This window comes from Lactuca saligna, chromosome 3 (assembly GCF_052625555.1).
Source record: "Lactuca saligna cultivar CGN05327 chromosome 3, ASM5262555v1, whole genome shotgun sequence".
Lineage (NCBI taxonomy): Eukaryota > Viridiplantae > Streptophyta > Magnoliopsida > Asterales > Asteraceae > Lactuca > Lactuca saligna.
This window is the reverse complement of record NC_136419.1, coordinates 126584201-126599847: the sequence shown is the minus strand read 5'-3', so window position 1 is coordinate 126599847 and position 15647 is coordinate 126584201. Positions and strand designations below refer to the sequence as shown.

Below are 15647 nucleotides of genomic sequence, written 5' to 3'. Positions count from 1 at the left end.
CTTATGGATGATAACCATAACTCTTCACATAATGACAAAAAAGTTGTAACCGACTCAAACCATAAATGTTATTACATTACTATATAATTTGAAAAGAATTATTCAAAAGGTTATACATATTAATACTTTCGACTAATAGATCATTAAGAAATTCAAACGTTGGAGACATAAAAAAATATCGAATAAATAATTTTTCAGATGGTGTTAAAACGGTTAAAAATTTTAGCCGGGTTAAAACGGTTACACAAACATAAAGGGTTGTTTCTAAACATCATCAATTAGGTAACATGTAATCAAGCCACATGATAATTAGAAATGTGAAAAGTTTCATTCTTCTCTAGTTCTCGTGTATTACAAGTTTAACACAAAAACGTATAGAAAATATAAATAACATATTAACATCAAACTATCATCTATTATATTAGTATGCTTGATGTTGTAGGTACATAAGAGATTATTATGCATATCTTGGAATGCTTTAGATCCAAATGAATCTAATCAGCGAAAAAACAAGCTTGAACTCCATATCAAAACTAATAAGTTGAATTAACATAACCAATCGGATCTTCCAATAAATATAGAAACATTTCTTCCAGGTATTTTATCAAACACTTGTCGGGAATCGTTTAAAATCTTATCATTACATACCTAGAAATCAAATCATTCTAAGAAACAATGCTCCTTTCAAGAAACACTTCAAGGTTCACATTCAAAGTGAAAGCACAACATGAAATTACGTTTGTTTAACTATAGAAAAGCATTAAAATAGAGATTTCAAGATGCTCCCAACAAAATATCAAATTGAAGAAGATGATGAATTGTGTGTGTGGAGCTCATGGTGCCCTACACTTCAAGTCTTTTTAAAACTTAGCCCAAATTTCATGGAAGACACTCTATATCAAAGAAACAATTTAAGTGGTAAAATATATATATATATATATATATATATATATATATATATATATATATATATATATATATATATATATATATATATATATATATAAAATTAAACCATCAAGTGCATGTGTCCTAAAATGCCCCAACATCCTTAAATCCACCTCGTTTCGATTCATTTAGATTGTTAAAATTTATTATTTCACCTACTTCACTTGTTAATTAACATATAAGTAAAAGCAATTCATTTACAAGTAAGTGGATAAATTATAACAATAACAAGTGTAGTCGAAATGTAATTCCAATTCAAGGACCAATTATTTAGGATAAATAGTAACAATATTAATCGTGAATTATACCTAATATTCAAGGGACCATTTATGGAATTCACCCTAACCTTCTTACCTCTATGACTTTGCATCCATCGGCCACCAATTATCAACGCCAAACTCCCGATGTTCTCGCCCCTTCATTTTTGTGACTCCATTCCTTAAAACCCTTGTCCAAGTTCCTCTCTTTGCTCCTTCAGTTCTTATCAATCCCCCTAATTTCACTTACCCTTTCTGCTATCTTACTCAAAAGCCTCAAATCGCAACTGGGTATGTCCCAATTTTAGTTATTTCTTTCAAATTTTGAATCTTTAGGGTTTGCTCTGCCAAAACCCCTTCCCAAATTCATAGCTCTTAACGTAGTGGATCTAAAGCTAATTCCGAGAAGTAAGTTATGTTGTACTCTTCACTGTTATAATCAATTATCTCGTTGATTGCTAATTAGGTCCAGTTCTTGCCTCTAAACCTTCGAATTTCGAAACCCTAGTTTTTATTTTTTTTTTTCTATTTCACCCAATGTCTGAGGGGTATGCAATTGAGCTTTATTTTGATCCCGCTCTTGAAAACCAAGTTTTAAAGGCATGGAATGTGGTCGCTCGTCGCCAAATTAGCACTCACCTTATAGAAATCGAATCTAGACCTCATATTACTCTCTTTTCTAGCCCGTTTATCGATCCATCAAAGCTTGAAAACATCGTAAAAGGATTCGCATCAAAGCAAGACCCTTTACCCTTATCGTTTGGTTCAATCGGAAGCCTTCCAAATGACAACAATGTCTTATTCCTTGCTCCAACTCCTACTTTACCCCTCCTTCAATTCCATTTCCAATTATGTGATGCGATGAAGAGGGAAGGAATTGAAATTGGTGAAGAGTATCGCCCAGATTCATGGATTCCATTCTGTCCTGTTGCTGAAGAGGTTCCAAAGAATCGAATGGCTGAAGCTTTTACAGTTTTGAGGGATTTGAAGTTGCCTGTTACTGGATATGCGATGGATATTGGATTGGTGGAATACTCTCCTGTTCGTGAACTCTTTTCCTTTGTGCTTGGTAACTCGGTTGAATCTTGAATCTTGAATCTTGAATCTTGAGGTTTGAGTCTTTTTTAAAGATATTTGTTCTTCGTGTTCATGTTCATGTTCATGTTTGTGTTGATTAATATTTAATATTTATCTTTTGAATTTGATGTCGTCTTTTTCTGTTGTAAAAAACTTATTGTAGAATACCATTGGTTATTTGTTCTCATATAATATTATGACATGCTATAAGTTTCTATATATTTGTTCTCATGTAATGTGAAAAACGTAGGGTACCCATTTGGGTAATTTAGATGTTTATTATCAAAGTGATTGTAGCATCAATTAGGTTCTTTTATATTAAACATAAAAATGGTATATCCTTTTCTTGAAATATGATTATAATGATATCAAAATATCGTAAAGTCGTAATCAAATGATGCATAGCTTGTATGTTTATGTTTTGGACAAAAAAATGGCATGTTACTAATGTAGTATTGTTGATATGAGGTTTCTTTCATACATATTTGAAGTGTTTTTTTCAAGATTCTATGAGTTTCTCCATTTGGAAGATCTATTGTCCTACATGTTTTGTCATTTAGTATTCGCATTTGTGGGTGTGGTTTAATATGATGTGAGAAAAAAATAAATGTGTTATGATATTAGAATATGTTAGATGATTATAGAATTTAAGATGAAATCATAAACAAAGAACACAAAATGAATGAAAATCGTACATACATGAATTGAAAAATCAATTTTTGTTATCTAATGAGCAAATTAAATATGTATAGTTTTTAATTCACACACTTGAAATTATAACATTATTATCTTCGCATTGTGTAATTGTTACTATGATTTTGTTTTTCAAATTAGTTTGTGATCGTTCTTATTTAGGTCGCGTTTGTATGTACTTTTGTGAAAAAATATATATTATAATTGTTATTAACTATTAAAAGTTAAAACGAGATAATTATTTATTATGAAGTTTTTAAAGTTATGTGTAGTCAGGTAATTATAGATAATAGATGCATGTTAAAATTTCAATTGTTTTCTAATAATTCCTACATGTTTCTTTAAATTTGATTAGTTTAATCCTAAAATATTAAACAACGCTACTATGAAAGTTTTGATGTGGTGTTGTGTTGTGTGCAACATTCAAGCCTAAAGATTTAGACACTAAAATAGTAAACAACAATGTTATGTCAAGTTAACTCCCAAATCATAGGTATATTCATCTATGGGAATTTGTTTAAAAATTCCATAGTTTTGTAAGTATTGTCGAATTAAGGAGTTTTTCTTTCATCACCGATTGTCTACAGGGTCAAATTGATAAGTTACTACTTGTAACTAGGGGTGAGCATTATAATCGGGTACCAGTTTTCGGAATCGGAACTGTCGGTTTCGAAATTGGAATCGCCTTATGCGGTTCCGGTTCCGACTCTTAAAATTTAGGAACCGTCTTAAGCGGTTCTGGTTCCGGTTCTCATTTTTTTAGAACTGCTACCCGTCGGAACCTATATATATATATATATATATATATATATATATATATATATATATATATATATATATATATATATATATATATATATATATATATATATATATATATATATATATTGCTTTCAAACATCATTTTATAATATTTATAATTTAAAAGGTAAGTCATCAAGTTATAATTTTTTCATAATGTAATTTTTTTTTATTTCTTAAAAATAAGACACCGGGTACCTGGAACCGGAACTGGTTCCGGGAGCGATTCCAAATCTTTAGGAACCGATGGTTCCGATTCCAAAAATACAGGAACTGCCGGTTCCAGTTCCTGTAAAATTAGGCTAGGCTGACACCCGCTTTTGCTCACCCCTACTTTTAACACTGAAATACAACGGCTTAGCATCGCTAACGTCTGTGATTATCAACCCATACACATAAACTTTTGTTCTATATATCTACAGTGTGAAATTCATATATTATATGTGTTCATTTAAAAAATAAATAAATATAAGAGTCAAAATATTTGAAAATTTCAAATTTATAAGAAAATAATAAAATGTGGAATTATTATAATAGAAATGTTTATTATCTTTTAAACTTAAACTAATACTAATTTAAATAAATAAAAGAAACTAATAAGTTTTAATTTTGAGGATTTTGAAATTAAAAAGTAAGTTCACTAATGAAAATTGGTATTCATTTGTTACTACACTAGGTGTGAGACCCATGTATTACATGAGTTTATTTTTAAAAAATTAAATATGAAATTTTAACAATTTTGAAAGTTTGAATTTATAAGAATAATGAAAAAAAAATGAATTATTAAAATTAATAAGACTTTAATATATTGAATAAATTACATATATAATCTCTTTCTAATAAATAACTTACATATATATTACCTTATATATTAAATGTGAAATTTTAATTTAATAAAATAAAAAAGACAATAAAATGACAAGTGGAAAATAAAAAAATTCAAATATTCTAGAAAATATCATGTGTCCAAATAAAGGAGAAGATGACATGTGGCAACAAACTCTTTATTTACTAAGGAGGATTTATTATAATTATTATATTAAAATATTATGTGTAATTTAATAAAATAAAAAACTCATAAAATGATATGTCGAAAAAAAATTAATTCAAAATAACCACAAAATGATATTTGACAAATTGAAGGAGAGTATGACAAATGACAAAAAAAATCTTCAATTATTAGAGAAAATATACTTGTTTTACATTTATATCCTCTCTAATAAATGAAGATTTTTTTTTACCACTTGACACACTCTCATTCAATTTGTCAAATGTTATTTTGTGGTTATTTTGAAATATATATATTTTTTCTAAATACTATTTTATTAAATTCTACATAATATTTAATATAATAATAATTGCAAAAAATATAGTAATAAATGAATATTAATTTCACTAATAAGCTTACATTTCAATTTCAAAATTTCCAAAATTAAAGTTCATTAGTTTTATTTTCTTTATTTATATTTATTTAAATTTAAAAGATAAAAAATATTTCCATTATAATAAATCATTATTTTTCTTATATCTTATAAATTTAAAGTTCTCAAATATTTTAACTTTTATATTTAATTTTTTTTTTTAATTAACTCAAGTAATACACAACTCGTAAACCAATATAAAACAAATTATTGAATATACCAGACCATTTGAGTTTATTTATAATATATCAGACCATTCGAGTTTATTTATCACATCTATAAATATGTTCATACAAGTATGTGGTTAAACAAATTATAGTTCACCTCTAAATCTTAATATTTAGAGTTTAACCCTTATTTAACTTTTTTTTACAATGTTGATCCGTCTAATTTTTTTACCAATTCTCTAAACATTGTTTATAATTTTTTTTTTGTAAATTGCTTTATTTTTTTTAACACTAGTTAGCATTTTTTTTTTTAATTAGATAGCTTCTTATATATATATATATATATATATATATATATATATATATATATATATATATATATATATATATATATATATATATATTAAGAAAAGTTTCTTTGGTATCAACCCTAGCTCAGTTTATATTAAGTCTGACAATTCTCAACATGATATGCGACTCGTCATGAAATAAATGAGTTTGGGTTGAGTTTTTCAACCCGCCAACCCGTTTTTAATTCTAAGAAAAGAATATATATATATATATATATATATATATATATATATATATATATATATATATATATATATATATATATTGAATGTATTAAGATGTCACACCCCAAAACCGGAATGGCGGAAACATTCTGGGGTGTATGACGTCATGTCAAGTATCACAACACATGCATTATAGAAATCAAAGTACAACAAAACATTGCATTAATAGTAATAGTTTTACATGGTTCACATTACAATATATCGAAGTAATACAAGTAAATGTAATAAGAACAACTTGGTACTAAGTTATCTTCATCAACAGCTCCGAGGATGTACCTGTCTAATGCTGACCTGAGAATACAAGTTATTTGAAAAGCGAGTATCAGCATTTTTACAAATGCTGGTGAGTTCATAAGTAATTAGTGACATTTTAATCAAATAACTTTATAATGTAGTTGTTTAAGAGTTTACAGTGTATTAGAGTTCTTTCCAGAAAATCCTATATTTTCTTTAATAAAAGCAACCTTCTACCCATACTGGACGGGGTTATGTGGTAAAAAGTAGTTTTCCCTTAATCGCTATCATTGTCAAAATACTGAATTTGATTATTAAAGGAAGCGAGAAAAGTCAGGGAAATAACATATGCCTCAGCACTGAGGACTGTTGACTAAGGCAAAGGAATCATAGACTTCAGGAGAGTATCGAATGAACGACACGCCTGGTTCCGTATAACAAATGGAGACACAGAGCCCAGAAGGTACCAAATGAAAGGTATAGCTGGTAAGGTCTAAAACAATGAATACAGACCGCAGACAGTATCAAATGAAAGATACATCTTGCAAGGGTAAAACAGAGAATATAGACCGCAGACAGTATCAAATGAAAGATACATCTTGCTAGGTCAAAACAGTGTGACTCTGAAATTGAGTTACCAGCATACAGTGTAAATTGTCGGTGAAATACTGTTACCTTAAGGCCATGAATTATAAGGCAACCTGGGATACTCGTAACCATACTAACCGACACTAGAGTACCTGACGCCCTACAAGCGTCTATAAATTATGACATTTTTCACCCCTTGGCTTGGTGGGCCGTGGACTGTAGCTAGCAGTTAGGGTGCGGGGGTGTCAATCTCGTATAGATCTATACACACATTGTCCGCTCTCCCTACAGGAGACTTTGGTTACCAACTAGACGACGGAGAAGGCCGTGTATAGAAGATGCATCCCAAATAGTGGGTAAAGGGTTTCATATGTAAGTGTTGAACTAGGGGTAGAGACTCATAACTGGACTGACTAATGTAAACCTATATATCTATACTCGTATACATAACATACAACAAATGAACCAAACTACCTTCGGACGGCCATCCGATCCCACCAGACCACATCTCAACGAAGAAAAGGAAATAGGGCGGACAAACCTTCCTAAGTCCTTCAATCATCATTTATATGCACCTATACAAGTACAGACATACATCTAACTACGATTGAGTGTGTAACAAGTGGAAACGCATCATGATGTATAACGTACAGTGCGAGCGAATAGTGTGGAATAACTAAATCATACAGTGTGATCGAATAGTATGGAATAACTAAATCATACAGTGTGAGTGAATAGTGTGGAAAAATCGAATCATACAGTGTGAGCGAATAGTGTGGAATAACTAAATCATACAGTGTGAGTGAATAGTGTGGAATAATCAAATCGTGAAGTATAAGTGCACCAACTATAAGTGTATCACGAAGTGGAATCGACAACTGATGAAGTAGAAGCGTCTAACAAGTATAAGTGACTACACGTATAAGCGAAATAGAGGCAATAACAGGTATAAGCGTATCAAGAATTGAAAGCATTATCAAGTAGGAGTTTACAATAAGTGAAAGCGAAGCAGTGGTAACTAACAAGTATAAGTATACGATGTGAAAGAGAAATTTGACGAAAACCTTAGAAAACCTTTATACTTAGGAAAATCACATTTTGGTATTCTTGGGTAACATAAGTTTGAAGACCTGTAGAAATATTTGGAACCTTTATAAACCAGTTTAAAATGATTTTAGATACAACAGTACAAGTAAGAGTTTTGGAAACAATTGAAAACCTTTTTGAAAACCATTATAGTATCCTACTCGGTAAAACAGTGTACAGTGTGGTAAAATCTCGTGCATGCGGGTTATCAATCACGTGTGATTGATATGATAACTGGCATGTTTAACTTGTATTCCCCCTATAAAACATGTAAAAACATTTAAAAGGTTCATTCAGGGGTATGAACTCACCTGATGCAAGTGGATCCGACGAAGGTGCCGGTATAGGATGCTAAGTGTCAAGTGAGGACTTGACCACACACGCGAATCCTATTTAACATGTAATGATACATTTAAGTATCTAATTAGTCATTTAATAACTAATTAAGTAAGTAAGGATGTCTTACGACATAAAAACACTTTACTACAAGTGCTAGAAGTGTCCCGGGTTGCATAGGAGGTGTGTAGGGACTCACATTGGAGTTTACTCCTCAAATAAAGGCCCTTATGGGTGTTTACGGTTTCAAGACCCTTTCCCCCCATGAGTTTACGGCCGTAAACTCATGGTAGTAGTGTCATGGGATGCTTAAAGGTCTTAACTCACTCATGGAGTCATGCTAGAGTTGAATCAAGGGCTAAGGAGGTGATTGGGGATCAAAATGGACACAAAATGGAGTTTATGGTCCAGAGTTTACTCGTTGAGGAGTTTACAGCTGTAAACACATGAGTTTACAGTAGTAAACTCATGTTGGTCCATTTCTTTTGTTGTTTGGTGGTTCAAACTCTTGTGTACAAGGTTCTAGTGGCTTTTTGAGGCATAAGAAGGTGTTTAGGGCACTTAAACACCTTGGAAAGGTGTTTACTGTCTAAGGAGACACTCTTGGGGAGTTTACTACCTTAAACACATGAGTTTATGGCAGTAAACTCATGTTAGCCCATGAATCATGCGTTTTTGTGGTTGTAGGTTAAGCATACGAAGTTCTAGGTCCAAATCCAAGCCATACAAAGTGTTAAGGGCACTTTAACACCCTTTGGGGGTGTTTATGGTCTATGAATGGGTGTTTACAGTCCAAGAACCTTCTTGGGCCATAAACTCATGCGTGACATGATATTGCATGCTTTGGTGCATAAAATGAACGCAAATAAGCTTCTATGCACCCTAGGAAGTTCATGGAAGCCCTTGGAGGTGTTTGAGGGGTAGTTTGACACTTAAACAAGTGTTTATGGTCCATGCACATGGGTTTACGGTCCAAGAACATTCTTAGACCATAAACTCATGTTTACTCCCCATTTGGTCCGCTTTTGGTGTTCTAAGTCCTTTCGGGTAAGCATCTAAGCCATTTCTAAGCATGATAAGTGGTTTGGAAGGGTTTTTGAGCATTAAGACCCCATTATGAGTGTTTACGGTCCATGAAGGTGTTCATGGGCCATAAACTCATGTTCTTGAGGTTTCCGTATTTTTAAGTCTCGAATTCGCAAGCTAGGTAAGTTAGATAACAAGCTAGGAAGGTTAACTTACCGATTTGGAGCTTGGATGGGTGATTTTTGACCAAAACCCGTTTGTAGAGAGAGAAAGTAGAGAGAGAGAGTGTGTGTCTAAGGTGGCAAAAAGGTGGGAGTGGATCCCACTCCTCCCTTATATAGTGTGGGGCTTATGGCCTGGCTGGGGTTCTCCTGACACCAACCGCGAACGGGTTTTTCACCACTTCCTTAATCACGACAATTTTAAAATTATACCGCCTAAATTTTTGTTCGCTTGACGAATATTATTTAAAATATTCCAATGGGTTTAATTCCGGTAAAAAATATTTTCGGGATAAATTTGGCTAATTTTTGACGTAACTAATTTCGATGTTAATTTTTGATGTTAACTTCAACGTTAAAACTAATGGAAATCTTTGGGTTGTCACATCATCCCCCCGTTAGAGGGAATTTCGTCCTGAGATTCAGGTCTAGGCAAGGAAGTAGGTATGAATGGCCGAGTAGAGGCAGGAGGGTACTTCTATTATGTTTGTCCTCTCCTTCCCAAGTGAACTCTGGTCTGTGTTTATCGTTCCAACAAACCTTCACCTACGGGATGTGGACCCTGTCTCGAGTAGTTAGTGGGTTCCGACTGGTGTATCTACAAGGTTAGGGTTCTCAATGGTTTCTATCAAGATGAGTGGGATACGAAGAGTAACGTCGGGTAATCGCATATCGAGTCTAAGAATTGGATCGATCGAGGTGTGAAGCTTGTGGAATATCCGAAAGTAGTAGTGGTCTGACGAGGGTTGGACCAAATCTCTGTGAGGATTCTCGGATGGTCCTAAGCTCTGAGAAGGGTAGAGCTTTTCAGTACTTACAACATAGTGTACTTCTATGGCAAGATCATCACTGGCGTGATCGCCATTCCAAAGTTCCTAACGTTCTCACTCGTAATGGGTGTGTAGTTCTTCAGGTTGGTTCTTAGGAAGCTCGGGTGGTCTTTGGTCTCGCGGTTCCTGTCAACTGGCTGATAGAGACTTTCTAGATCATCGGATGGGTTGCGTGTCTACGGTATCTGTTTGCTGCCGAGTGTCTATCTCAAGCTTGTGCAAGGTGAACCTGCACAAAAAATCTTGATATACGGAAACCCTGAGGGTCGGGGAGATAGGGTTTCACCAGACGAGCGTTGGACTATCTCGGGAGGTGGTGCTACTATTTCTGTGTGAGATAGTATTCATGGAACGCCTGATAGTCCAATGAATTCTCTAAGACTTTGGTTTATTCTAGTGCGGAAAGTGATGGGTTTTGAGCATTCTAACACTTCCTAAGTGTACATGCAACCCTAATAACCTTGAATCTATGTTTTCTCTATATACATGCAAATTTCTTTTTCAAGGTTATTTCCTAACTAGCATGGCATGGGGATTACATAAAACATAAAACTAGTAGAAATACATACCTTGTTGTTGCTTGGATTCCTTCAAGACTTTGTGAGCCTAGCACCCCAAATGTTGTGCCTCAAATGCTTCACACAACACCACAAAACTTGGAATAACTTGAGAGAATACTTGTAGCACTCAAAATCGGTTATGCACTCTCTAGTGACCTCTTAGGTCCGATTTTACTAGCCAAAGGGTTCCTTTTATAGTGGTGTCACAATTAGGGTTTCATTAAGAAGACCCATAATTATCATGACTCTTCATTTCTCATGACCCATGGGTTTGTAACTCCCATGGACTATCCATGGAGCTCCAAATGGTTACATCCATAACCCATAAACCATGGATCATTATTCCACCATAAAAAATTTATGATTGCCATAATCAACCCTTACATATTTAATTAGTTTCACTTTGATCACCAAATTAATACTAGATTAATACTTGATCAAATACTAATTAAATAATACTATTATTAATATATTAGAACTTATAATATATTAATAATCATAATTACCTTATTCTCTCATTTAGTCTATCCAAGTGTTGCAATGCCATGCAACCCAAATGGACCATGCCGGGTCGGGTCAAGTTCATACCAAATAAAGTTATGGACTTAGACACTATATCCAACAGTCTCCCACTTGGATAAGTCTAACAACTATATTTGCAAATATGACTTCAAAACCTGACTAGCAGTCGTAGCTCTTTCAAAGTCTCTCGGAACTGAGATGATGATGATACGCCATTTAGGATCAGTGATCATATAATCCTCTGCTCTCATGATATCAGCCAGACAAACACATGGAACATGGTCTTACTTATTGTCCAACATTTGTTTCTCGATCTCCGATTTGTTTCGGCATAGAACTAAATTGAACACATCAATTAGGTTCTGACCGGGCCCGGTACATGGGTCAAAACCAAATCATCGAGGGGCCCAGATATCGCTTCTATTTCTAGAAGGAACAGATAAACTTCGACTGATATGCTTGTACTAACTACTCGTTGAATTACTCACAAAGGCACGTTTTATAACATCGAGTTACCAATGCATTTTCGTACAATCAATGAATAACCAACTCATAGTCAATAGCTCATATCTCTAGGTTTGAAGATTTATATGATATTACTGTCTCACGATCACTCAAGATAAATTCCATGAAGTGATGCAAGTGAGCGTGGGTTGAATCCAATACTCAACCCTTTTGAGTACTCATGAATGTTGTAGCAACCATTGCATTGTCCAAAGCACTTTAGACAAATCGTACAAGCCAAATTCATGACAGTCTTAAATCAATACTTACTTCCAAAGTTTGACTGACTGTGGATGGTTTGAATAATATGATATATACCATAACATAATTATTCTGGAAGTAAAAACATGCAAAATTGAAACATAGTAAACAATCAACATAAGATAGTAACACCTTACTCATAAATAAATAACAAGTTTTATTTATCATCAAATGTCAATTACATTTTACAAGTTTCAGGAATCTAATTATCGAAACTAATGTCATCCTTCAGCCCAATGTGCCTTGCATGCTGTAAATGCTTAACCCTGCTCAGTCCCTTCGTGAGGGGATCTGCCGGGTTCTCATTTGATGATACCCTCTTTGCTACGAGGAGTCCTTCTTCTATTCTATGTCTGATGAAATGGTATTTTTTGTCAATGTGCCTAGATCTCTCGTGATCTCTTGGTTCCTTCGCCAAAGCAACCGCACTTTCACTGTCACAGAAAATTTCCATTGGCTCCTTTATAGCTGGTACAACTCCAAGGTCTCCGATGAAGTTCTTTAGCCATATCGCCTCTTTTGCTACCTCGCTTGCTGCTATGTACTCTGATTCACAAGTCGAATCAGCTACTGTCTCCTGCTTGGAACTTTTCCAAGTAATGGCTCCTCCATTTAGGATAAAGACCCAGCCTGACTGAGAGCGAAAATTATCCCTATCAGTTTGAAAGCTAGCATCACTATATCTTTCCACTCTCAAGTCATCACTGCCTCCGAGGGTAAGGACCCAGTCCTTAGTCCTCCGCAAATACTTTAGAATGTTCTTTACCGCTGTCCAGTGTGCCTTGCCAGGGTTCCCTTGATATCTACTGACCATGCTCAAAGCAAAGGCCACATCAGGGCGAGTACAAGTCATAGCATACATGATCGAGCCCACAGCGGAAGCATATGGTATCTGACTCATTTCAGCTATCTCAGCCTCTGTACTCGGACTCTGAGTCTTACTTAGCTTGGCATTACTCTACATTGGTAACTCTCCTTTCTTGGAATCTTGCATACTGAACCTCTTCAGTACCTTATCCACATAAGTACTTTGACTAAGTCCAATTAGTCTCTTACTCCTATCTCTCAATATCCTTATCCCTAGGATATAGGCAGCTTCCCCAAGGTCCTTCATAGCAAAACACTTCCCAAGCCAGGCCTTAACCTCCTGCAAAGTTGGGATGTCATTTCCTATGAGAAGTATGTCATCCACACACAACACCAAGAAGCTAACTATGCTCCCACTAGCCCTCACATATACACAAGACTCATCCTCACTTCTAGAAAAGCCAAACTCTTTGACTTTCTCATCAAAGCAAAGATTCCACCTGCGAGATGCTTGTTTCAATCCATAAATGGATTTTTCAAGCTTACACACTCTATTAGGGTACTTTAGATTGACAAAACCCTCTGGCTGATCCATGTAAACATCCTCAACCAACTTTCCATTAAGGAAAGCGGTTTTGACATCCATTTGCCATATCTCATAGTCATGAAATGCAGCTATGGCTAACAGCACTCTAATAGACTTAATCTTGGCCACTGGTGAGAAGGTCTCATCATAGTCAACTCCCGGAGTTTGAGTAAAGCCCTTCGCAACACGTCGAGCTTTATAAGTGTGTACTTTCTCATCCATGTCGGTCTTCTTCTTGAAGATCCATTTGCACCCAACTGTCTTACGACCTGGTGCATTGTCAACCAAGTTCCAAACTTGATTGTCATACATGGACTGAATCTCGTTGTCCATAGCCTCCTTCCATTTTGCAGACTTAGGGCCTGCCATGGCTTCCTTATAATTATTAGGTTCATCCAATTCTATCAGTGTACTATGACTGATAAATGTATCACCTTCAGTGGTGATGTGATAACCATAATAAAATTCAGGTGTGTTCCTCACCCTAGTGGAACGTCTTGGAGGTACAGACTCGTCTATCGGCTCAACAGGAGTTTCCTCCTCAGGTTAGCTGATAGTATTTGAGGTTCCTTAACCACTTGACTCTTGAAGCTCTTCAAGGTCAATTTGCCTCCCACTATCCCCTTGGCTTATTAATTCTCTCTCACGAAAGACTCCTCTTCTTGCTACAAAGACCACATTATCACTGGGTCTGTAGAAGAGGTAACCAAAGGATCTCTGTGGGTAGCCGATGAAAATACACCTCTCGCTTCGGGGCTCAAGCTTATCATGAGTCTCACGCCTCACAAAAGCTTCACAACCCCAAATCTTGATGTGGTCCAAATTGGGCACTTTCCCAGTCCACATCTCGTGAGGTGTTTTGGCAACCTTTTTAGTAGGGACTAGATTAAGGATATGGGCGACAGTCTCTAAGGCATACCCCCAGAAAGAGATTGGTAACGAAGCTCGACTCATCATGGAACGAACCATATCTAGCAGGGTTCGATTACGCCTCTCAGCCACACCATTTAACTGTGGTGTTCTGGGAGGTGTCAATTGTGAGACAATCCCACATTCCTTAAGATAGTCAAGGAACTCAATGCTAAGATACTCTCCTCCCCGATCGGATCGGAGCATCTTGATATTCCTGCCCAATTGATTCTCAACTTCCTGCTTAAACTCTTTGAACTTTTCAAAGGTTTCTGACTTATGCTTGATTAAGTAAATATATCCATATCTACTATAATCATCAGTAAAAGTCACATAATAACGATTAGCATCTCTTGTAGCAACTCTGAAGGGCCCACACACATCCATGTGTACAAGGTCCAACAAACCTTCACCCCTATCACAAGTACCTGTGAAGGGTGACTTTGTCATTTTTCCAAGTAAACAAGACTCGCAACTATCATCTGACTTGAGGTCAAACGATTCCAAGACTCCAGCCTTTTGAAGTTGGCCTATGCGCTTCTTGCTAACATGTCCAAGACGACAATGCCACAAAGATGCTTTATCCAAGCTATCAGAAGAATCAATATACAACACATTATTTCCTATATTGTCTACAACATTCACGGCTTCATATACACCATCACAAGGTATTGCTTTAAAGTAAAATACATCATTGTAATAAACGTTAATAGCACCATTTTTATTATCAAATGAAAATGTAAAACCTTGTTTGTACAAGCCATGAAAGGAAATAATATTTCTCGCCATTTCGGCCGAGTAACAACACTTATTCAAATCTAACATTAACCCATTATTAAGCAATAAAGAATAAACTCCTATCTTGGTAACATGTGATTCTTTCCTATTGCCCATGACTAAGTTTATCTTCCCATGCTCCACATGCTCACTTCTTCTTAGTGCCTGCAAATTAGTACAAATGTGAATACCACACCCTGTATCAAGCACCCAAGAATTAGCATTAGATGAGTTGTTAGACAATATTGTGTAAATACCTACATGGGTGGGTTTAACCTTCCCATCCTTTACATCTTGCAGATATTTGGTGCAGCTTCGCTTGAAGTGTCCCTTATCTTGGCAATAGAATCACTGTGCTTCCTTTGGGTTCGAAGAAGGAGTAATGGGACCTTTCTTTGTCCCACTTGAAGAGGAACCATCAAGAGTCTTACCCTTGGTACCCTTTGAAGGGCTTTTCCTCT

At 35.0% G+C, this 15647-nt stretch overlaps 1 protein-coding gene across 1 annotated transcript; it reads left to right on the top strand.

Annotated features, from left to right (window-relative positions):
- Positions 1 to 1326: 1326 nt before the first annotated feature.
- LOC145037217 (uncharacterized) lies at positions 1327 to 2501 on the top strand. The gene has a single exon (XM_078985823.1). The coding sequence runs from the start codon at positions 1743 to 1745 to the stop codon at positions 2292 to 2294; it is 552 nt and encodes a 183-aa protein (XP_078841949.1). The 5' UTR covers positions 1327 to 1742; the 3' UTR covers positions 2295 to 2501.
- The last annotated feature ends 13146 nt before the right edge of the window (positions 2502 to 15647 follow it).